The 25,369-nt window shown below is 40.3% G+C and overlaps 1 protein-coding gene and 1 long non-coding RNA gene across 6 annotated transcripts in view; one reads left to right on the top strand and one right to left on the bottom strand.

Moving 5' to 3' along the window:
- LOC111586678 (mitochondrial import inner membrane translocase subunit TIM16-like) overlaps positions 1–13,339 on the top strand; it is a 118,114-nt gene extending 104,775 nt beyond the window's left edge. The window contains exons 21-31 of one of the 3 annotated variants that reach the window (XM_055005330.1): positions 304–389; positions 548–689; positions 761–850; positions 2,106–2,222; positions 2,311–2,446; positions 2,525–2,616; positions 2,729–2,815; positions 8,427–8,511; positions 11,124–11,260; positions 11,793–11,858; positions 13,012–13,339. In XM_055005330.1, the coding sequence (XP_054861305.1) occupies positions 304–389; positions 548–689; positions 761–850; positions 2,106–2,222; positions 2,311–2,446; positions 2,525–2,616; positions 2,729–2,815; positions 8,427–8,511; positions 11,124–11,260; positions 11,793–11,858; positions 13,012–13,092 (1,119 nt within the window). In that variant the 3' untranslated portion in view covers positions 13,093–13,339. Of the gene's footprint in view, positions 1–303; positions 390–547; positions 690–760; positions 851–2,105; positions 2,223–2,310; positions 2,447–2,524; positions 2,617–2,728; positions 2,816–3,739; positions 5,005–7,488; positions 7,614–8,426; positions 8,512–11,123; positions 11,261–11,792; positions 11,859–13,011 lie in introns of those variants that run through there. The other 2 variants (XM_055005328.1, XM_055005329.1) reach the window with 2 other exon arrangements.
- Positions 13,340–14,381: 1,042 nt separating this feature from the next.
- Positions 14,382–25,369, bottom strand: part of LOC129347622 (uncharacterized) — a 12,780-nt gene continuing 1,792 nt past the window's right edge. Inside the window, exons 1-3 of one of the 3 annotated variants that reach the window (XR_008599808.1) lie at positions 21,355–25,369; positions 20,117–20,421; positions 14,382–15,721 (exon numbers count right to left, since the gene is read on the bottom strand). The exon at positions 21,355–25,369 is cut by the window's right edge and continues 1,792 nt beyond it. This is a non-coding gene — a long non-coding RNA (uncharacterized LOC129347622). Of the gene's footprint in view, positions 15,722–19,917; positions 20,422–21,354 lie in introns of those variants that run through there. The other 2 variants (XR_008599807.1, XR_008599806.1) reach the window with 2 other exon arrangements.

Raw genomic sequence — 25,369 nt, 5'->3', positions numbered from 1 at the left:
TATTTTACCTGGTTTATTATGGAGTCTTGTTTTATTTATTGTGTGGTTGTAGATCCACCAGTGGGATGTTTGTCATCTTATAAAACATGAGATCAGTCCTTTGGTTTGTGTTGGAAGCAGTAAAACCACTAAACACTCTGAGACACAAACTGACTGAATGTAAAAGTTCTTTATTAGAATCCTCTTTTATTAAACCATGTTGTTTAACAGACTGTTGCTGCTTCTTTAACACAATGAGCCACTTACAGGAAACGTCGTTTTACAGAAAGCTAATCTTCTGTTTCCTGGTTCTCTGACCTCCAGGAGGGTCCGGGTCCGGAGGGCCACCGGGGGGCCCGGCTGGTCTGGGTCTGTGACGGCAGCTTTCTGCTGGTGTCAGGATTCGACAGGTACTGAGAGGATCCACAGTCTGGTCCTTCACCTGAATGTTGTAGCTCTGCTGAGGGTTGAACCTGCTGAGGAAAGCAGACTTTAATCTGATGAATCCTGCAGCAGGATCGCTTCCTGTCCTCTCTGCTCATTAAATCCATCTTCTACTCCTCTCCAGTCGCAGTGAGAGAGTCCTGTACCTGTTCTCTGCCAACCACCTGTCCTCTGGAGCTGTAAGCAGCACACCTGTGAACATCTCCCCCTCCACCCTCATCCCCTACTACGACCCCGACACCAGCATCGTCATCCTCACCGGGAAGGTAAAGGTCTAGAACGTTCTCTGGATGGTTCTGATGAAGCTCAGAGGCTGAAGCTCTTCTTCTTCTTCCAGGGCGACACCAGAGTCTACATCTACGAGCTGATCCCTGAAGAGCCCTACTTCATTGAATGCAGCAGTTTTAACTCTCCTGAGCCTCACAAGGTACCAGACTGGCTGTTAGATCCAGATCCAACACGTCTGGACCCACCAGACTCACATCCATCCAACACATCTGGACCCACCAGACTCACATCCATCCAACACATCTGGACCCACCAGATTCACATCCATCCAACACATCTGGACCCACCAGATTCACATCCATCCAACACATCTGGACCCACCAGATTCACATCCATCCAACACGTCTGGACCCACCAGATTCACATCCATCCAACACATCTGGACCCACCAGACTCACATCCATCCAACACATCTGGACCCACCAGACTCACATCCATCCAACACATCTGGACCCACCAGACTCACATCCATCCAACACATCTGGACCCACCAGACTCACATCCATCCAACACGTCTGGACCCACCAGACTCACATCCATCCAACACATCTGGATCTACCAGACTCACATCCATCCAACACATCTGGATCTACCAGACTCACATCCATCCAACACATCTGGACCCACCAGACTCACATCCATCCAACACGTCTGGACCCACCAGACTCACATCCATCCAACACATCTGGACCCACCAGACTCACATCCATCCAACGGGTCTGGACCCACCAGAGTCACATCCATCCAACACATCTGGATCAACCAGACTCACATTCATCCAACACGTCTGGACCCACCAGACTCACATCCATCCAACACATCTGGATCTACCAGACTCACATCCATCCAACACATCTGGACCCACCAGACTCACATCCATCCAACACATCTGGATCTACCAGACTCACATCCATCCAGCACATCTGGATCTACCAGACTCACATCCATCCAACACATCTGGACCCACCAGACTCACATCCATCCAACACATCTGGATCTACCAGACTCACATCCATCCAACACGTCTGGACCCACCAGACTCACATCCATCCAACACGTCTGGACCCACCAGACTCACATCCATCCAACACATCTGGATCTACCAGACTCACATCCATCCAACACGTCTGGACCCACCAGACTCACATCCATCCAACACGTCTGGACCCACCAGACTCACATCCATCCAACACATCTGGATCTACCAGACTCACATCCATCCAACATGTCTGGACCCACCAGACTTACATCCATCCAACACATCTGGACCCACCAGACTCACGTCCATCCAACACGTCTGGATCTACCAGGCTTCAGCAGAAGGAGCTTCATGTGTTTTTCTTCATGTCTTTTAGATCTTTTAGAGGTTGTTTCCTGTCTCTTTGTGTCTGCAGGGTTTGGCCTTCCTGCCCAAGACGGAGTGCAACGTCCGTGAGGTGGAGGTAGCTGTAGCGCTGATGCTAACTAAGACCAGCATCGAGCCGGTGGCCTTCAGAGTGCCGAGGGTCAAGGTGAGCCAACTGCTCCACTTGGTGGCTGAATGAGAGCACTGCAGGCCTCCCCAGGGCTGTAACTGAAGATGTGTTTGTCTGTCTGCAGAAAGAGTTCTTCCAGGACGACGTCTACTCAGACACGGTGGTCTGGTGGGAACCGGCTCTGACCGCCTCCTCCTGGCTGGCAGGATCCAATGGCCAACACAACAAGATGAGCCTGAAGCCTGAAGACATGATGCCAGGTCTGGATCAGTCTGCAGAGCAGTGAGGGCTCTGGAGGCCTCCTGAGATATTTCTGATGCAACTCTGTGTTTCCTCAGTGAGTGAAGCTCCCAAAGAGGCTCCGGTGAGGAAGTATCTGCCGTCGTCTGTCTACCTGGAGGAGAAGACAGATGAGCAGAAGAAGGAGGAGGTGAACTTCTAAAGCATGCGGTCCATCTCACAGTCTGTCATGTAACATGTGTGTGACATACGTGTGAAGCAGGTGAAGGTGTTGGTCTGATGTTTGCTCCTCTGTCGTCCAGCTGCTCAGCGCCATGGTGGCCAAGCTGGGGAACATGGACGAGCCACTGCCTCAGGACTCCTTCCAGGGCGTGGACGAAGACGAGTGGGTGAGTTACAGCAGGAGAAGCATCTTCATCATCTAAACCCTCTGAGCTCCAAACAGCTTCTCACCAGCTTCGGTCTCATTTTTCTTCACTGTGGTTCATTTTTAAAGTCCTGCAGCTCTGTGGAACCAGAACATCATGGAGAAAGAGAGAAAATATCTTCTGTGCAGGAAAAACTAAAGTTTGATTACTTTTTAAAATGTATTTTCCACAAATAAAAAAAAAAGCTGGTCAAATCAACAAATCCCACATCTTTTAAGTTCCCTCAGTTGTTACCAGCAGTAGAGGAAACATGTTGATCTTCTCTGGTCCAAACCTCTGCTCTGTGGAGACAGTTCAGCTGAGAAGATTCAGAAGTTTTGTCCTGTGACTTCTGTTCTAATGAGACTCAGTCTAATCTTTGGCTTTCTGAAGTTTTCCGGCTGAACTGCAGATTTCAGATGATAACTTCTAGAAATGTTGGAAAGTTAAAATTTCTTTCTGTTTTTATAGATTCTCTGATAAATTATGAACTTTAAATCTAAACGTACACAACCATTCAAAAGTTTGGGGTCACTTAGAAATGTCCTTATTTCTGAAAGAAAATTGTTTTTTTTCAGTGAAGGTAACAGCTAGAGGTCTTTGGTGTTACCAACAAATGTAAATGTTGAGGCTCAGTTTACATCCCAGTGATGAAAGGAAGAGGTTTGACTGGGATCTTAAAGCTGGAAGTCGTTTCTGGTAGTTTAGATTGTATAGTATTATCTCTGTGTAGTTCCTCAGTCATCAGGTCATGGTGATCGTAGGAGTTTCAGTAGTAACCAACTGGATTTCTCCCAGAGAAGTCCAGCTGGTTTCTACTGAAGCTCCTGCGATAGAATAGTATTGATACACTATTATGAAGCTGTGGTAGAGCTGAGTGTGATCAGATGTTCCTCTGTTCTTCAGGATGACTAAAGACATCGTTTTGGTGCAAACATCAGAGACGAAGAGACGTCTGACTCACGCTGCCTCCCAGACATCGACACACATCTCAGCTCACTGAAAACACAAAGATTAACGCACAATATTAATATCTACATGATGCTGGTAACCTTTTGTTAGACCTAGTCCAGCCAGAACATCTGGAATAAGTTCCTGCTTTGTGTTGTCAGAAAACATGTCACAATATTCACTTTACTAACACAAGACTCACCTTCAAGAAGATCCAATGACATCAATCAGTGTTTCTGGTCATTCAGAGTGAATTAGCCTGCAGGTAATCTTAGCAATAAACCTTCAGCTCAGTGTTAGAAACCAACCTGAACATGGTCCAGATGAGAACTTCAGCTTCTCTTGTCTCCCTGGTTTCCTCCTGAAGACCCACTGGGTGTCCTGCGTATCTTCCTGTCTGCATGTCACGATGTTCTGTGGTGAATTCTGGTGTAAAAAGCTGTTGTTGGTGTGAACTTTTACCTCCACAGTGGGACCACTGCTTGTATTTTGTACTGACCAGTAATTTGAGTCACAACGTGTCTTCAGAAAATCTACCACCAAAACAGAAAACAGACTTTCTGAATAAGTTAACAGTGAATTTATTCAGCTGTTTAAATAACTCGTCTTCCTGTCGGTTCAGGTAAAACACGGTTACTGTAAAACCCCTCAGAGGATAACAGGGTCACCAGCCTCATGTTTGGACATGACCTGGACTTTCTTATGACGTTAACTTCATTCTTTTGTTTGCCAACATTCGACTAAAATGCCATTTGAACTGGATCATGTTTGCTGTATTTGTGCCAGTCAGATTTAAGTGAATCTTTTGCCATCCAGGAATAATCTTAGAAGCAGAGATCAAAATATTTTCGTACATCGAAGCCAAACTGCCTCTTCCTGGACTCTTTGGGAGACTCTGTAGATGTTTAGATGATCCATTCTTTCTTCTTTTCTTCGACCCTCGCTGGTGTTTGACTGTTTTGGGATATTTCTCTCTAAATGAGCTAATCTTCTTGTGTAATTTGAGCTGGTGGTCAGTGATCATGGTGTTGATTAAACGTTCAGTATTAATGCTCCTGTCCAGTCTGTGATTCTAAAGCCGTACCTCTTGGATTATTTTGTGTTGAGAAAGAACTTTGTTTTTCTACGGTGTCTTAAACATTGTTTTGTTTCTGTCTTACCTCAGTAACGGTTTATGGATTTCTTCTATATTGTCTTTCAATAAACACTTTTTGAACCAGTTTCAGTCTCTGCTAGATTTCCTCTCCGTCTCCACCTGATGGACGTCAGTCAGTCAATCTGACCAATCGGTGACGTGAATAAAGTTCTTCCTCCAGCTCAGTGTGTCCAACAGACAGAAATTCTTTGCCTTCCAGACCAGTGTCTTCTTCTAGAACCTTCCAGCTCTTCTGATAGCATCAGGTTCCCATAACAACGACCAGCTGCTTCGTTGTGTCTCCACATGTCCATCTGGGGCTGGTCTACCTGACCTAATGATGGTGGACCAGCGTGGATGTGGACCACAGAGCGACTGGTTGGTGAGGTGTGACTTCCAGGAGATGTTTTGTTCCATCCGTAGCATTCTGGTAGAAGTCCCATCAGTTCTTTTTGAGAGAGTCTTCGATAGTGACCAGGGGTTGGATCTATAAAGCAATGTTGAAGAAATTTCACTCCTAGTCCTTGGAAGTTTTCTGTAGTTTGGTATTTATTGGTATTCTGGTGTATAGTGGACTGACCAACGCAGAGCATGAGTCTATGAAGGTAAACCGACCCAGAACATCTGGAGAGGACACATTTTACAGGGATGTCAGAGGGTAGGGGGGACGATAACTACCAAGGTGAATAGTGGTTCAATTGTGTATGGCTGCTAATCAGTGACAGAAGGTAATACAACAAAGAACAAAAGGTGGTTGAATCAAGCAGTCTGGCAGACACATGCAATAGCAAAGGTGTGACAACTAAAGGTAAGGGGGTCTGACAGTAACAAATAACAAAAGAATTGTAGATAACCGTGGGAAATGGAGTGAAGGAGTGACACTAGAAGGTATCTGTAGCAAAAGGTGTGCTCTTTTCTTCATCGGAAAGACTGGTTCTACTGACGCCTTGAATCCTCTCATTTTGGTGCCGTTTTAATTGGAGATTCCCATATTTATGATGGCGAGTTTAATGCTCCCCAGGCTTCACCAGTGTTTCTTTCTAAATCATGTGCTGTGTTGGTGGAACCTCCATTATAGGAAAACATCAACTTTTTCTATTTCTGACCCATCTAGTGCTGCAGTGTCTCCTCAGATGTTGGGTTAAGGTCTATGAACTTCATCTTCATCCACTCTGTCTTGTTTCTCGCTCTACCTGATGGACATAAACAGCAGCGGTTCTTTTCACCGTCCTGTCTTTGGAGGAGAATGATCTGGACACGCTGGTCAATGGGCTGACGTACTGCTGCAGTTTATAATCATAAAAAAGTCCAAAATATGACCAGCTTTGTGACAAAACCCTCAGAAAGATGAGAATGGAGCTCCAGTAGAGATGCTGTGGCATCCAGGGAGTCACTAAAACAAGGAGGAAGTTTAATAAATATGTTATTAGTTTTTGCTTTCTGCATTATGTGTGAAATATAAATATATATTCATTTTAAAAAAAACCTTAAAGACCTGCATGCGTTTCTGTTGTCTGAGTTTTATGATAATCTCTCCTCAGTGAATCCAGTCTCTTTAAACCCATCCATGGTTTCCTGGCGAGCAGTAATCTGCTCAGCATTCACTGGAAATAAACTAATCATTTTATTTTTCCTTAAATTCAAATGTTAAAATGTTTCTGTAAACTGGTCCACTGATTTTCAAACCAACAGATGATAAATGAAGGAATCTAACAGACAGGATCGAGTCTTCAGACTTCAGCTTTTAGAGTTTTTAGTTGAAATAACACATTTATTTAGTTTCATTTCTTTAATGAAGTTTATTCCAGCATCCAGGACGTTGTTCCTGATGTCAGCTGTCAGAGTTACAGTCAGGATAACTTCATGATCAGTTTAGTATTAAAGCTGGTAGAACTTCTTACTTTTCCTTCATTTATTATCTTACTTGTTTTATTTGTAGCAATGTGTCATATTTAGATCTTATTGCTTTTTCTGCCATACATTTTCTTAATATTTTGCCGTTTATTTTTCTGAGCAATAACTGGCAAAAGAATTTCCTCCAGGATGAAACACACCAGAACTAGTTTTATGGATCTTCTCCAGGTTGTTTTCTCCTGACTACATCCTTGCTGGCGGATCTCCTCTCAGATGGACGTCTTTGGATAAAAGCTTCTGATAAATGAAACTGTAGGATTATTCAATTGTAATAACACTTTATCTTAAATATGTAGATAACATATAGATGTATGCACACACATAACAAACTGTACTTCTGCATCTAAATCTTTACCTCTAGTTATGATGTTGTGATATTTTCTGTTTTTAATAAACAGTATTAGTGCTGGTATTCTGTCGGGTTGTGGGTTGTCTCTGTGTCAGATGCTGTTGTTGCAATTAATTTCTTTGTTAGGATCAATAAAGCATCTATTCTATTCTATTCTACTCTATTCTATTCTATTCTATTCTGTTCTGTTCTGTTCTGTTCTGTTCTGTTCTGCTCTGCTCTGTTCTATTCTAGTCTAACGGTAGCTCCAGTATGCTGCTGTACCTCCGGCCGCCAGGGGCCGCTGTGACAGAATCACCGTCTGAACTGAGTCTTCTCTTGAACGATGTTTTCTCGACATTTCTTTGACCTCTGACCCTTTCAGTAACCTTCAGTGTGTGCATGTGGACCAGAACCAGGAGGACAGAAGAACCGAGAGGAGGGCAGAGATGGTAGAATTCATGTTTTTATTCATGTTTGAGGAACGAGAGTCTGCTGGTAGCATTAGCATCAGCTGTTAGCATTAGCTGTTAGATGTTAGCATCAGCTGTTAGCATCCCTGTGTCTGCTGCAGGTTGTTTCATAATGAAGCTCCTTCTCCAGATTCAGGAACAAACTGAAGTCAGTGAAGTCGAGGCTGTTTCCAGGTTCAACCCTCGTGTTTCTGAGCATCCTGAACTCTGCTCTGGTCCTCTAAGGGTCTAAACGAGCCTCTAAAACAGAGCAGCTCCACTGGATTTTAACCAGAATCTGTTTACCGAGAAGAACCAGCCTGTCAGCTTCTTAGTGAATGTCTGGTTTTCCTCTTCAGAGGCCAGAAATACTGGATTTAATCCGCTCGTTTTTATTACATCACACATATTTTACCTGTTTTCTCTACTAACGTAGAGGTTTATTATCACTATTACTGCTGCTAGAGGTGTAAACATTATTTATTCAGCCAGAGATAGAACTTCTATATCCTAAGAAAGAACCAGAAATGTACATAAAGTAGCTTTAGATGTGTTTTTGAAGGGAAACAACAGTGTGCTGTCCAGTGGAATGGAAAACTAGAGAATAGTCGTCTTCTCTCATCTTTTCAGTCAGAGCACAACCTCCAACAATAACAGGAATAAGATAAAATAATAGGTGCAAAACTGAACTTTAGGGAAAGTAATCAAATGTCAAGTTGAAAAAGGTCATTTTGGGGTTTTTCTCTGCTGTGCAACACGAGGGTTAATGAAGGACTTCCTGTTTGGACTGAACCACCTCTGTCTCCTCTGCAGGCTAAATATCTGGCTCAGATCATCGTCATGGGGGTTCAGGTGGTCGGACGGGCGTTTGCTCGAGCTTTACAGCAAGAATATGCAGGTAAGAGCCACTGACAGGAAGAGAGAGACACATCCTGGATCAGTCCAGGTGTTCATCAGCTGGTCAGAATCGTCCTCACATCTGGAGGGCTGTACAGGTAACTCAGTCACACCTGGAGGGCTGTACAGGTAACTCAGTCACACCTGCTGAAGGAACATGATGGAGCAAACAATGAGAAGACAGATTTACCTGTTCAGGTACCTGTTCAGATCCAGTGTTTGTTTTCTTCCAGTCCTCCTTGAATCGTAGCAGCAGTTTCCAGGTGATGAATTCTTTAAGGAAACAGTTTCAGTGATTTTCCTGCAGTAGTTTAAAACTGATAATAATTAATATATAATAAATCTGATCCTCCAGCGCTCAGAAGTCTGTTGGTTAAATCACGTCTAACTCTGTGAAACAGGCCCTAATAATTATCAGATTATTGGGATTCTTCTCTGAAAACCGTTTTCTACATCTGTTAATTATTTATTGGTGTCATCCTCTTAAATATTGAACTTTTCCTTTTTCTACGTAGTTGTTGATCTGAATACTTTGTTTGCAGGAAGTGATCAACTTTTCAGATGATTTCAGGACTTTAGATCGACTCCAGCAGAGATTCATTCATCACTCAGACAGTTGGGGGGAAAATATCTGTGATTTTTCTGACAGTTAGATTTTAGATCTAATTTAGTTCAGTAGTCAGTGAGTAGATTTAAAACGTGGAGACGCCGGACTGTAAAACCATGAAAATGATGGTTTAAACTCCAGATGATCTATTAGATGACAGGAAAAGACAAAGTTGGACCAGCATCTCCTTAGAAGCTCCAATTTAAATGATATCAAATAAACAGATGTAGAAACAGACTCAGGATGAATGACAGGAAAATATGCAGCAGATTTTAATGTAACATGATGATTGAAGGTAAAGAGGTCTGATCGGAGTCTCAGCTTCCATCAGTGATGAGTCCTGTGATCTTCATCCTTCAGAGTCTCAGACCTGGACCATGAAGCCCCACAGTAGAATTAAAACATGATGGAGACGCTGGACTTTAAAACCGTTAACATGACGGTTTAAACACGGACCAGATGATCTATGAGATGTTTAAGGACTGGACTGGTGTCAGAACCACGTACTGAACAATAAATAATGGACCCAATCTGCTGAACTTCAGGAAAACTGGATTACAAACAGCGTTGGTCGGTTCCTCACATCCTAGGTGGTCAGTGAATCCAAGCATGTCCACCAGGTGGCGCTGCTACTGAGCGTGTGTTTGACCTGTAGATGTGATGAGAGAAGGACTCTGATCATACATGTGAAGTTTGAGGCAGATTGGAGCATGTTCAGGCTGGTTAGACGTCGCTTCTTGTTTCATGGCGAAACTTCCAAAATGTCTGCATTCCGCTGGTCGCCATGGCAACGCCCTCAGACTTATGTGGAGCATTTGGGTAACTTTTGATCACCCATGTCCAGTGTACATCCTAGTCAGACTTCACTCTGTCGGGGTTGCACTGTTTGAGTTTAGAGCTTTGGAAAATGTCCAAAAATGTGACTCCTAATTCAATTGGCTGACTTCCTGTTGGGTTGTGGGTAATGGTCCCAGAGGCTGTTTTGTGTTCCAGATGTGTACTGAATTTCATAGCTGTAGGTGAAACGTGGTTTGGGGGCTGAATTTTCATAATATTCCAGGGGGCGCTATGGAGCCATTGTGGCAACCATGTGAGCAAATATCAGATTTTTCACCGGTCCTGATGTGTTGCACATTTTCACGTGTTTTCGAGCACATATAGGGTGTCAAAAAGGTGTGTCTTTGAGCGGACGAAGAAAGTCTAATTATAAACCCATTGGTTCTAACGGTTCTAATGGGTTCTTCTCACCTTTGGTGCTCGGACCCTAATGATGACACCTGGTCTGTTAGGATCTGCTGATTGGATCATTGTAAATGGAGACCTTCATATGGAGCTGGTTGATCTTTGTACAGCAGTAATCAGGATGTCTGAACGTAGTTTAACCTTTGTGTCGTCCTGCAGGTCAAATTGACTCGTTTTAAAGTTTGAAAATGTGGAACAAAAATATATTTTCACAGTGAAACTTCTGATGTCCACATTTTCAACATTTTTGGGAAACGTTTGAACATTTCTTGGTGGAGAAAAAAAGAAATGTTAAAAATGTTTCTTAAGAACATTCACAAAAAATCTACCAAAATCCAGCAAATTTCGCTGGATTTTGGTTGATTTTTATGTGAATGTTTTAAAGAAAATATTAGAAGTTTTACTGATATATATGGAATCACTTTAGATATTTTTAGGATTTTTTGGAAGATTTGTACTCATTTTTTGAAAATATTTACAAGAATTTTCTTGCCAAATTTGGGGGATTTTTTTTAAAATAAAACTTTTAAGGGAAACTTCTAAGGAATTATTGGAATTTTCTTCTTGAAGGTTTTGCAAATTTTCAGAAATTCGGGGAAATTTTTTGCTGAAGTTTTGGATTTTTTTTCAGACAAGGAAACAATATTTTTTGTTGCCCGTAAATGAAGACAACAGGAGGGTTGATAATGTCTTCTTGTTGCTGCACAGCGTTGAGGAACGTTCCATCCTTCCATGTCTCAGAACCTGTCTGTTGGTTTTTCCAGCCAGTCAAGCTGCAGCTCGGGCCAGAGGAGCTGCAGGTCAGCAGTCGGCTGCAGCCTCCAGCATCACAGGGATGAGCCTTCAGGAGGCCCAGCAGATCCTCAACGTGTCCACGCTCACCCCCGAGGAGATCCAGAAGGTACCAGAGTCATGAAGACCTCCATCGACCTTTCTGCTGGCTAATAAATGAATATTAATCTGAGCTGATGTGACATAAAAACACTCTGCTGGGTTCGTTTCTGTTCCCACTTTGCAGCGTTTCTATAGTTTAGTGTGAATTTATCCTCTAATCCTACGACCTGTTCCAGTCAGCGTATTAGTAAATTATTATTGATCTACATGTATTTAATATTCCTCATTTATTAAATCACAGCGAGACCCTGATTTCTAACCATTAAGATTCCGGTTTAAGCTCTTTGTTTTATGGCAGCTGCAGGAAAACATTCAGATGAACTCATTTATTACTGAAGCATCTTCATTAGTTCTGAGTTTCCTTCAGGATCCAACTGTAAAAACTGGATCTAATAAATAGATTAACCTCCTGAATCTGCTGGATGTTCTAGTTCTTCACACTGAGATGTGATTCTGTATTAACTATTAGTAGAGGAGGTTTAGTCTTCAGGGTGTTTGCTGAGAAACTGATGTTAGTCCAATGTGTTCATCTCTGGCAGAACTACGATCATCTTTTTAAAGTCAACGACAAGTCAGTGGGAGGTTCCTTCTACCTGCAGTCCAAAGTAAGTTTCTGTCTTCAGACCACATTCAGTTCCACTTTTTAAACCTGTTTTAATGCATCGGCTCATAAAAGAAATATGGGAACAGGAAATCTTCAAACCACATAATTAGAAGATACAAGTTAAGACATTATTGTTGCATAGCAAAGTGTGATATCTGAGTTTAAAATGCTCCCTGTAGTGTCTGATGAAGTAAAGCAGAGATTTAGGTCTGAAATAATACAAATGATGGCCCCAGTCATTGAATAGCTGAATTTAAACTCTCAGTTTTCTAAACCGTCTCTGAGACTGAATCTCCTGAAACGACGACACAGTTGTTATTTTCTTTAAAATAGTTTTTGTATTGTTCAGTAAACCCATGTGGAGATATCTAGAGCTGCAGCACCGTGTTTTAAAGAGCCCAGAGATTACATTTACAGCATTATTTCTTCATTTACATTAAAGAAATGTATTAAAACTGTTGATTTTATGATTAAAAACCTGCTTACTGTAAAAAAAAAATTACTTTTAAAAAGTTTTACTTGAAAATTTACATGAAAGTAACTATAAAATAAAGTTTGTGACTTTTTATAAATATTGCAGCATTTTTCCATCATCAGCACAACACAGAGTGTATTTAAGATTTTTAGCGTGATTTATGTGAAACAAGTTCCAGCTGTTTGAACGCCTCTCAGTGTAAAAACTGAGTCTAGGATGTAAACAGAAGCAGCTCTAGTGAGGAAATAAGCCGAACTAGCAGGTTTCATAAATAAGAGATGGAAGAAAAGACGGGACCCTGGAGGACCTCCAGCAGGTCAGGAGCAGATACTTCCTCTTCTAGAACACACTTTAGGAAAGGAAGAACCTGAGAATCCTGCTGTGGACTCTTTAATATTAACTAGGAGTGTTTCCTGCGGTGAGCCGTCCTGTGGAACGTCTCAGATGTTCTGTTCAGCTCATATTCTCTCATTTAAACTGTTATTACCTTCAGGACAAACCTCGTAGTTTAGTTTTGTTTGTTGAGCTGTTGAATGAAATGTCTGATATTAAAATGAGCTGTGAGAGTTCTTGATGTCTAAACTAGTTCTCCTTTAGTCCCAGATCCATGCAGCAGGACTGAAATGATTCTCTTCACTGCTGTTAGCGTTTCTTTACAGTGTCCTGATCTCATCTTCAGGTGGTTCGAGCTAAAGAGCGTCTGGACGAGGAGCTGAACATTCAGACGCAACAAGAAAAGCAGAAGAACCCAGAAACATGAAGTGATGCTCGTCTTCCCCCTCCCTCTGTAAATTATAGCCCATTAAAAGCCTTTTCTCTAGTCGGGACTTTGAGGATTTTTGCTCCAGTTAATTTATTTACAAGACAAGAAACAGCAGCGACGCACTTACTGTTCTGTATTTATACACTGCTGTTCAAAAGTCTATGGTCACTTAGAAATGTCCTTATTGTTCAAAGAAAAGCTGTTATTTTTCAATGAAGATCACATTAAATGAATGATAAATCCAGTGTAGACATTGTTAATGTGGTAAATGACTATTCTAGCTGGAAACAGCTGATTTTTAATGGAATATCTCCATAGGGGTACAGAGGAACATTTCCAGCAACCATCACTCCTGTGTTCTAATGCTACATTGTGTTAGCTAATGGTGTTGAAAGGCTCATTGATGATTAGAAAACCCTTGTGCAGTTATGTTAGCACATGGATAAAAGTGGGAGTTTTCATGGAAAACATGGAATTGTCTGGATCAATGTTCCCTGTAATTTTTCCTGAGTGTGAGCAAACACACAAACTCCCTGAGCGTTCCTTGGACCACTGTGAGCAACATCAGACGTGTGCACTGTGGTCACACCAGCATCACATCCATTCAAGTTACATGGTTCATTAAAAGAATCAAATTACAGCATTTACATTTCTGTTAAAACACTTTGTCAACAGGAGCCAGTTGAAGGCTGCAGTGATTTTAGTGACACTACAATGTATAAGAGTGAAGTTACTGAATATTTGTCTCTCTTTACTGTTGCAGTGGTTTTGCAAATTGCAGACGGACCCTGTTCACTCCATAGACACCAATGTTATTCCTGTAGCTTGAAAGACAGCTACTTTTGATAAAACTGGGCTTGTAGCACATTGTCTGCCTTGCAACAATGGGAAAGAGGCACCGTTTATGTTTTGACAACCTATATCTAACGAGTTATTGATGCTGGAAGTCTGAATCTGTGAATATCTTTCCGACTTTACTGAACTTGGGGCCACTACCACCTAAGGAGTGATATATTTAATTCTGAAAAAAGCATTTAGCCATACTTAAAGCTTTAAGTGCTTTATTAACACGGAACTAAAAATTTTGTATTGTTTTATTATCACAGGTTCTGTATGAAAAGAGGTGGCATCATTTTAAACAGTGAAATCAAACTAATAAAATGTAATGACCAACCAGTGAGCAATACTGGATTCTGCAAAAACATAAACAACTTTTTTTTTTAAAAAATTAAATCTTATCTAAACACAGTTAATGTATTAACTTATTTATGTGTGTATGCATGTATTTATTGATTTATTTAGTACTGTTAACATATCAGAGTTCTGAGTGAGTTTTTCTTAAGATAGACAAAGGCCATTTATTGATTACATATAGGCTATTAAATGTTTATTAAAAACTACAAAGCATTTTAAAAAAACAACTTAGGCATTTATTGAGTCACTAAAATACTGTAGAGTACAGACCACATCAGCATGATTATAAGCATCCTCTGGTAAATGAACAACCAGATACTGATGTCTCTCACCATATGGACTTCAGGAGATGATTAGATGATAATAAACTGTGACCTACTGGTTGGATTCTCTCTGTTCTCATGTTTCTTACATGTTTGTCCCCTGACAGCCGGGTCCTAATGTTTTTTGAGCAACACACCATACTATGACGTTTTTACAATGATGGTTCTACTATGGAACCAGTTTGACATGTTCAGGTGTTCTTTGTGTGAAAACTCAGAGATTTCAGGGATCAGAAGGTGGTTTTCAACTTTCTTTGTTAACTTTCTGCTTCAACTTTAAACTAAATTTCCTTGACTAAGCCAGCCCTCTGGACTTCCAGGAAGCTGTGTTCCTATTGGCTGTCCAGGTGGCTGCTAGGTGTTATCAGGAACACCTGAGCAGCTCAGTGTCTTCCTGCTTTGTTTAGCTGCAGACAAACATTTCCTCTGGTTCTCTTCACCAGTGAACTGGGTTTGGCTCTGTTGCTTCAGTTTGTTCTTTAGGCGTTGGCTTGCAGCTTCCAGCAGTAAAATCATCTTTAATGTGTTTCTTGGTGTGTTTTAGGGCTTTGTACTGGATAGTTGTCTTGGTAAATGTGGTTCTTTAGCCGCAGTTAGCACCTGGTGCTAATGTGTGCAGTGATTAGTGGGTTTGATGCAGGTGAGTTGTGTCTTTATCTTGGCTGTAGTGAGTCTTCAGAGGTTTTTGGTCAGACACATTCTGTATTCTTGTTTGTGAACCAGCGTTGGTTGTCCAGAAGGTAAGAGTTCCTGTCCTGATTCTCTGTTCTCAGAGGTTCTCTGGTAGGCTGCAGGAGACTTTAGCGTTTGGGTTGTACTAGTTTGGTTTTTGTACGGTTTCATTTGGACGACTATCTTGAGGCCCCTCCATGTGGTTTAGTGAGGTTTTCTGGAACAGTTCTACACAGCAACCTGCAGCAGAAGAGACTTTGAGAGTTTTTAGGAAGTTCTGGAGACCAGACTTTAGAGCAGCAGAAACATTTGTCAGCAGTTTGAGCAGGAGAAGGTGAGCTTCAGAGTAGAAATGAGAAGGAAACCTTCTTGACTCGTGTGGTGAGGTCCTGTACCAAGAGTTTGAGCAGGTTGTGAAGAGTCTGTAGTTCTTTGGTCTGAAAGCACAAGAAGAGTCGACTCATTAAAGGAGAAAAACAGGAGATATTGTTGGTTCTTCTGTCGCTCTGCAGTTTCCTTAGACTGAATATCAAGTTTATATATTAAATGATTTCCCATGTGAGCCCAAGAAGACTTCAATAAACTCCCTCCATCTCCTGGACACAACATATTTTATTACCATGTTAAATGTTTTTTTAAAAAATGTTTTTGAGTTTTAATCATAGCATAGTTTTTTCCTCTTTGCTTGTTTAGTTTTGTCATCTGTGTAAAAGGTGCTAAACAAATAAAGTTGAATTGATAAAGTGAATAATTGATTAACTCATGATTGTGACAACAGAAGTATTTTCATTGTGATTTAAGGGTTTATTTCATTTTTAAGGTTGGGGTTAAAATCTTGACAAAAAAAGATTAAAGAAATAAATTGCATTTAAAAAAAGCAATTAAATCAAAGGAAAAAACATTTAATACAATAAAACTTTTAACAAGAGAATTAAACATGAAATACAATTAAATTATATTAAAGAGACAAAATATTTAATTAGATAATTGAATAGAAGATACAAAACATGTAATTATGAAATTAAACAAATGTTTTTAAACAAAAATATAAAACATTAAAGATGAAATATTTTAGATAAACATTTAAAAAATACAATTAAACAAGAAGAATATTAAACATTTTTAAAAAATAGAAAACATTTTAATTAGATTATTAAACCTTTAAAAAGACAAAACATTTAATTAAAAAATTTAATGTTTAATTCGAAAATTAAATCTTAAAGACAATAAAACTTTAAATAGGAATTAAACAGAAAATACAATGAAGCATTTAAAAAGAAAATGAAACATTAAAAGCTAGTAAAACATTTAAAAAGAAAAACCTTAAAGATTTAACCAAAAAATTAAACATTGGGAAAGAAAAAGGAATTTTTCAAACAAGCCAATAAAACATTTGAAAAAACAACAATGAAACATTAAAAAGACAAAACATTTCAAAATCAAATCAGACATTAGAAAAGAATAAAAGGTGAGAAAAGAGCAAAACTAAACATTTAAGAAGAATCAAACTAAACACAAAACATTTGAAAAGACACCAGTTAGACTTTAAAAGATCAAATTAAACAGAAGAGACAATAAAAGGATGAAAAAGAGCAAAAACAGATAAAGGTCTTACAGTGTTTTCTAGTCTGAAATGAAAACATCAAATTGTTTCTTCAAACATTTCCTCTTTCTATGTTCTTGGTTTGATTGTGGACAGATTTACTAAGAACTCATTTCAGAAAACTGCTTCCAGATAAAGTCTACTAGTAGTTGAAGGCATCGATCAAACTAATGTTACCTTCTGATCTCCACAAACTTTACTGTTCAGTGAAGAAAATCAAAGTTTGTTGAGGATTTCTAAAAAACCCACAGGTGAAGGTCTGAGAAGAACTCAGATGGATGGTCTAAATGTGAAATCAAGACTCATGGTCACAAGTTTTAAGGTTTCTGTTAACCAGAAAGTTCAAACTAACAGAGAACTACAGAGAAACTTTTAAAACTTCAGTCCTCAGACTGTCTGAAGGTTCAAACTAACAGAGAACTACTCAGGAACTTAGAGGATTTTAGTCCTTGGACTGTCTGAAAGTTCAATCTAACAGAGAACTACTGTGGGACTTAGAAAATTTCAGCCCTCAGACTGTGTGAAAGCTCAGGTCCTGAGGACTCGGGAGGTGTGGAGGCTTTGGAAAGTCTTGGAACTGAGGGTTCAACCCTCCAGCACAAAGGCTGAAGTCCAACCCCCTGAGAAAAACGGTCGAGTCGAGACTCGAGTAAAAAAAAAACTTGAACACGACAAAAAATAGATGATAAATGTGCAAAAAAAAGAAGAATTAGTATCTGAGCAGATAGCTCAGGGGGATAAGAAGAGAGACTACAGACTGGAAGGTCGCAGGTTCAAGACCCGCCACTGGCAGTTTTCTTTCTTTGTCTTTGTCAGTATTTTGATAAAAATTTAAGAAGTGTCTGGTCTTGAACCAGCGACCTGCAGCTCCACAGGCAAATCCTTAACTCACTGAGCTACAGATCAGATAAAAAGAAATAAATTCGTCGTCCCTTTGGCATCGTAGTTCCTGAAGTGACCACATGGGCAGGGCCAAGGCGGAGTCTGGGTGGAGTCAGGGCGGAGAGTAGGCGGAGAGGTGGGTGGCGGCCTCCCCCCTCTACTCCCCCACCACCCACCACACCTTCCCCCGCCCGACGAGTTCTTCGAGTCTCCACGAGTTCTTCGAGTCTCCATGGGTTTTCCCGAGTTTCTGGAGTTTCCACCAGGTCCGAGGCAGAACAAGTTGTCATGAAGAGGTGTTGAAGTCGGCCAGGATGGACTGACTTTTTACAGCAACTAGAAGGAAGACCACTAGAAGAGCAGGTCTTTAACCACCATCCATAAAATCCATGGAGTCACTCCAGAGAAATGAAGGGAGGTCAATTTTTTATCAACCTCCATCCAGATGTTCAACTTGATATCTTTACTTTGACATTTTTAGCACCACAAACCTTTAGTATCACACCTTATTACAATTTATTAGGACTTTAATGGAATCTACCAGCAGATTTACTTTTTGTTGACAAATTTTATTCTTGTCGTTGTGGGACTGCAGTATTTAAAACTCTTCCTTCTATTTGACCTCATGTTTATTAGTTTTAGTGGAGAAAGTTATTTTAATTGTCAATTAATCTCTTAAAAATCAAATAATAAATTCGGTTAGTCAAGAGCTTTAAATTTCTTACTTTGTCATATTTTCAGTATGACAAAAAAATATAAAAATAAAGCGTCTTGAGACAATTTGACCTGTAACTGGCATTATATAAATAAAATAGAATTTAAATTGTATGTATCTTGTAATGTTGGAGTAATTCAGCCATATATGTTGGAAAACACATTTTCTTTGTCCATTAATCTGTTGATTGTTTTCTCCAGTAATTCATTTCTTGTTTTGGTTTATAAAATGTCAAACCCAAATATATTCAGTTTACTGTCATAAAAACCAAAAAGATTTACATTCATGATGCAGGAATCAGGCAGTTTTTCACTTTTTATCTTAGTTTAGTCAGAAAGGTAGTTGATAATGTGTAAATTGTTGCAGCTTGTGAGCCGTGGAAGGTTTTAATCTTTGGGGCCGAGTGTCAAAAAACATTTAGAAACCAACATCAACAAAACACAACAAAGATTTGAACATCATTAAAGGGAAATCCAACTTTTGCATGACAATGTCTAATTAAAGGACATTTATTTCCAATGTAAATGTGTGATATTCATCCTCTGGAGCTTTCTCTTCACATCATCTTCCACCTGGACTGGTTTAGTCAGGAGCATGTGCAACAAACATTTGAAAAACTGCACTTTAACATCAATAAATGACACTGAAGTTTAATCTCTACATAAACGAGACTGAGTCTGGATGTGCTGCTCTGTCATTAACTCCTAAGTTTAGGGAAAGTTCAAACAAAAGAGGACGGTTCAGATCAGACTTGAGAATGAGCTTATTTTGAACAAACATCTCAGACTTTCTGAGCTTCAGCACCTCTAGCAAGATATTTTAACAACAAGCAACTCAAGAGATCCACAAGTTGGAGAGAGTTAGCTTTAGCTGAGCCAAAGAACATGTGGGACGCTAACCTAGCAAACATTTCAGACTTTTCTCTGTGAATTCTGAGAAATAATTTCCTATTTAATGACAGAGCTACACATCTTAACTCAGTCTCATTAAAACAGACTCTAATTCAGTGTCATCCATCCATATTAAAGTGCAGTTACCCAAAATGTTTGTTGCATGAGCTCCAACAAAACCTGTCCAGGTAGAAGGCCACTTTGACAAACAGGAAGTGGAAGATTCCAAGCAGATTTATAGAAGGGGGAACCGGACTGTACTAAGTGTGGTCGAGTATAGAGGGGTGTTTTGTGGGTTTTTAAGGCTGATAATGATTATTAGTGAGACATTTGGAGTAGATACTCATTTGCAGTAAATGAAAGTATTTAAAATCTTGGAGTTAAACTTAGAAGAACACAAACTCTAACAGAAAACTTTGTTGATACGTTTGTTTTGTTTACAGATGTTAAGTTAAAGGAGTTTTATTTGTGACGTATAACCAATCAAATCACTCCAGAAGACAGAGCGACCACAGGTAGATAAAGATTCAGAGCCAAAGTAGCACCATTTTTAAATGTATTTATTACCATAAATCAGTAAAAAATAAAATACTGATAATCAGTAAATCAGTCAGCCCACAATTGCTACAATTCTACAATGTATGTCTCTTTGCTTTGACTTATTATTTGTACAATATACGATGTATATGATGGTGTTTTTTCATACCAAAAGCTCTACTATGATGTTTTCTAAGAGACATACGATGCTACTCTGGTTGTTCTGGCTCTGGGCTGCTGCACTCCTCCTCTGTTGTTTTCTGGATTGTACTCAGCTGCATGTCTTCATCCACCCGGCCTCCGTTGACTCGTCCCGCCTGCCGTCTCTGGAGCTGAAGCTGGATTGGAACAGACCAAAGTACAGTCCAATCACGATGCCAGCTGCCTCTCAAAAGGCTCCTTCATCTGGCAGGTGGCGGCACTTCTTCTGAGGGGAAGCTGAGCTGGTCCAGCAGAACTTTGGAGATGTGTTCTAGTGGTTGGTGGATGTGTGGGGAGATAGAGAGGGACCTTTGAATTGTTCACAAAGGAAAACAGGGAACCCATTGGTAGTTTTAGTTTAGGCTGCCACTGCGGTGTGTTTTGGGGTTTTAAGAGGTGAACAGGAAGAGGGTTTTTTTGTATTGATTATCTTTTACTTTGTTCCTGGTTGGAATGCCCATCAATGTCCACATGAAGTTCACTTTTAGTTCTGTTGATTTATTTTTATTTTACTAACACCCATTTGTTTTTAACCCCCTCACATGTTGTGTTGTTGTAAACTTACTCTTTCAAATAAATTCTCATCTAAGCCTCTGGAAACCAGCGTTTGGACTGTTTTTGTGTTGCTCCTCACCTACTGACAGCTGTGGACTAAAGGCTATACTGTGACGTTTTTAGAGCCACATGCTCTACTATGATGTTTGTTGGGCGACACGCTATACTATAGGCTTTAATTGACATATTACTGCGACTTTTTTTTGTTTTAGTTTTTTTTGTTTTTTTTTTTAGCAACATATAAGAATTCGAACAGTTTTAAAAGTTACTATACTTTTACTTGTGCAATGAAATTATTATTCTGTGGCATTTTTTAGATGACATATTATACTCTGTTTTCTTGAATTAGATACTATTTTGACAATATACTGCACTATGACATTTTTTGAACCACATATCATACATGACAATTTTAGGCAACATCCCATCATTTTGCGCTTTTTGAACCACATAATAATCTATGTTTTGTTTTTTTTTCTTGCCAACATGCTGTACTATGAACTACAGGCGATACTATGTTATTCTTGAGTAAAGCATACTATACTTTGACATTTTCTGAACTACATCCTATACTATGGTGTTATACACAGAGTGCTTTGGTTACATGATTTATAATCTAGATTTTTTTCTGTTTTGTTTTTTGACAGGATTACCACAGACCTGACTGTGAACACCGTCGACACCCACCTCAGGGAGACGCTGTCTAAGATCTCAAGGCTGCTTGGTCGTGGTCTTTCTGGCACGTACTCTTCCAAGATGAGCCGGGAAGTTTAACACTGATGGAATGACACCAGGTCTAAGCCGACAAACTTCCAATTCCTCCTCAACCCATAGTCTCTGGGAAACCTACATGGAGTAAGAAAAGTAGACAGAGAAGTAATTAAGTCTGTACACAACATATTAAAAAGAAATCATGCTAATAAATTAAGTACAAAGAACCGAATTCGCCAATATACTGGAGACCAGAGCTATTTAATTTGACAAGTATAACCTTGTTTAGTAACATTTCAATTATTTGAGAGCAGTCCTAAAGAACTGCCTGTAATCCCAATCATAAAATGGGTTTGGAGGAAGAACATAGATGGTAATCTGGATATATATGAGTTAGGCTTTATAACTACTATTGGTAGTATTGGTGGTAGTAATAGCAATGTGACTACTACTAGTAGTAGTGATAGTACACTACTGCTGCTGCTGATACTGGCACTGCTACTACAACTTGTAATACTATTACAAATGCTGATACTACTTCTACAACTCTAACAGCTGTTTATACTACTACTGCTGCTTGTACTTTTAGTATTACTACTACTGCTTGTACAACTATACTACAGCTACTATTAATCGTCTGGTATTTGCTTGTCAAGCTGCTAGCTCGCCTTAGCGTTTTGCTAGTGGCTAACTAGTTAGCTCTCATAGACTGGAAGCTCTCAACAAGATTTCATAATGAAAAAAGAGCCAAAAACTATTCTTACCTATGAAAAGTCATTCCAAGTTTCCTTGTCTCAATCGTACGACGTAGTGTGTAACTGTATGCAGCACAGTGAAACGGCATTCTTGTTGTTTCCGTTTTCACGCCGTCTACATCAACGGAATGCACTGAAACTTTTCCCCCACTAGCTTAGCCTCGCTGTAGCACGCAGCTCAAAGGGGCGTGTCCTATCTACTCATTCATATCTATGAGAACAACTGTGGCTGCACATAAGGACGCCTGACTTTGATTAGCTGCGTAAATACCATTATATACAGTCTATGGTAAATACGTATGTGAATCGCATCATTGGCTGCAGCAGCCAGTCACCGGTCACTCACTGACTCACACTGAAAAGTAGCACAGAATGAATTGTTGCATGTTTATTTTATTTAAAATTTAGGTTGGATTTTTTTTTTGTGCGCAGCGCAGATTTTCTGTGCGCGGAGACCGTGTCAGCAGTGCGCAATTGCGCACGCGCGCAGCTTAGACGGAACAATGGTCTGGATGACCCCAAACTTCTTAACAGTAGTGTAGATATGTAGATTCTTGGTAAAGTTGAGGGCTGCAAAACACTCGAAAGAGAGCTACTATCCTGAACTTTAGCAAGAATCTACAGTCTACTAGCATTTTCTAATTAAACTCATCTTGAAGGGCACAAGAACATCTCTGAAAAACCTCCAAAGATTGTCGATGTTTCAGTTGAAGCCAAACTGTCCTATAAACATGTTGGAGGTCACCAGAATCAGCAGGATTCATCCCTAAGTGGCATTCAGGGGTAATTCATCCTGTTGTTGAGATATTTGTTTGTATATGTTAGCTGCTCGAAGTCCTGATGGAAACTTGTTGAATATTGTGATGGAAAAATTCCTCTTTCCTCTTATTGAAGTATTTCCTTGCAGCCGTCAATGGAAGACTTCCCAGGATATCATGCAGGTCTCCTTAAATCAAGTTGTAGTACCTATAGATCACCTCAGATTATCACCTCTGATTCTTGTTCCTGTTTGCTTCTGTCTGAGACTGTCAACATGTTTAGGCCCTAATACGACCCTAAGAAAGCCAAATGCTGCTGATTATGATTAGATATTATCTAGTTGACGTTCTTCAGCAGACAAGTTGTCTCCATACTGGTCTGTAATCTAAATCTGACCTCCTGACTAGAATATAAACCCAAAGACCAGAGAGAATCCTCAGACCTGGTTCCTGTTCCTCATAAATATTAACCCTAATTAACCCTAACCCATTAATGTTAATGAAGGTGATGTGAATGTGTTGTGAATCTACATATATTTGGTCCACAAATGAAAAGGCGCGTATCAAATGCATCTTTATTAAACGTTTTTGTTTCATTGACATTATTATCAATATTGTAATAAAATTCCTCTAAAACAGGAGAACGCTGCTATGTTGTACCAATTGGAGACTTTTACAACTCTAAAATTCTGCATGTTCAACCACAGAACATGTCGCCAGGAAAAATATATTTTCATATAATCACTTTTTCATATAGTGTAGAACTTCTATATTTACCTATAATAAAAAGGCACTTGGAAAAATTAAAATACTGACATAATATCTCACAAATGTGCAAAAATGTAACTTGGAACTGGCCTTGCGTGGCCTTAGTCTCGTCATTAACCCTTTGTGCTGCCAGCTGACAGGTTTAGCGTCCTGGAGGGTTTTACTTCCACACCTCCAGGAGCCCGTACCACATTTACAATGTTAGATGAAAAAATAAGACTTTAATCAGACATTTTAGAGACTGAGGATGATTTTTCATATATATAATTATTCTCGGTTCCCAAACAGCTGCTGAATGACGTGACGGCATCCCCAGATCTACAAGTGCAATGTGTTCCAGGCCGAGCTCAAAGGGTTAATGGATCAATCAGCTTATTTACTATTTAAATGTGGACCCCGCTGGGATCCATGTCGTTCAGATTTCTGCCGTCATGCCGAGTCTCTGTCCCTGGCTTCGACCAGCAGAGGAGAGACAGACGGGGAGGAGGAGAGGTTTCACTGTTGCCATGGAAACCGCCTCTACCCTACTGAACACCTGTTTCTGATGACATCACACGCCAGGATCGTCCACTCAGAGCAAGCAGTCCCAGAGGTAATGAGGGCTGTGAATTAGGCACAGGTCCTGTGATTATCTGCAGTGTTTGTGTGAATGAGGCCGTTAGCCGCCAGGTCCAGTGCCGGTTCAGAGCTCTGTGGCCAGGAGGTGGGGGAGTTGAGCCTTTTGGGTTTAATCTACAAAAAAGGGAAAGAAAAAAAGCCGGGGAGAGCAGACAGAGTTCAGTGGCCTAGTTTCCCGGGCCGGTCTGAGCGCTGGGCAGCCGCTGGGGAGGCGTCCAGATGGAGAGCTGCTGCTTCCCTGGCCCGCCGTCCATCCTCCACCATTCAGCATTCAGCTCTATCCCAGCGCTGCCCTCCATTTCACAGCGGGAACAACCCTCCCTGTGCCTGTAAAGAGCCTCAGATCCAAACTAACCTCCAGATAATCTGGTGTTAGAGAACTTACTAGGAAATGATTTTACACCGATGTGATTGTCATGTAGGAATGTGATGTCATTTGGTCTAATGGATGTGAAATAAAACCCATTTTACCCCCAAGAGCAGCGGTTCCAACCAATGAGGCTCCTGACCCTGAAAATAAACCAACATCTTCTGTTCTTATAAGCTGGAATCAGCGTTGAGATCTGGTTTGGACGTTTTACTGTCAGCGGATCAGCCAGTCTGTCAGTTAAATTTGCACTGTTTAACACGTACACCACTGTCCAAAAGCTTAAAATCGCTTAGAAATGTCCTTATTGTTGAAAGAAAAGCAGATTTTTCCAATGACAATAGCATGAAATGAATGATAAATCCAGTGTAGACATTGTTAATGTGGTAAATGACTATTGTAGCTGGAAACAGCTGATTTTTAATGGAATATCTCCATAGAGGTACAGAGGAACATTTCCAGCAACCATCACTCCTGTGTTCTAATACTACATTGTGTTAGCTAATGGTGTTGAAAGGCTCATTGATGATTAGAAAACCCTTGTGCAGTTATGTTAGCACATGGAGAAAAGTGGGAGTTTTCATGGAAAACATGGAATTGTCTGGGTGACCCCAAACTTCAGAACGCTAGTGTAGATATGTAGACTGTAGTTTCTTGGTAAAGTTGAGAGCTGCAAAAAACTCAAAAGAGTGTTTGGCAGCCCTCAACTTTACCAAGAATCTACA

Source organism: Amphiprion ocellaris, chromosome 19 (assembly GCF_022539595.1).
Source record: "Amphiprion ocellaris isolate individual 3 ecotype Okinawa chromosome 19, ASM2253959v1, whole genome shotgun sequence".
NCBI classification, from domain to species: domain Eukaryota; kingdom Metazoa; phylum Chordata; class Actinopteri; family Pomacentridae; genus Amphiprion; species Amphiprion ocellaris.
Note: the sequence above shows the minus strand (reverse complement) of the source record. Positions and strands in the feature narration are given on the sequence as shown.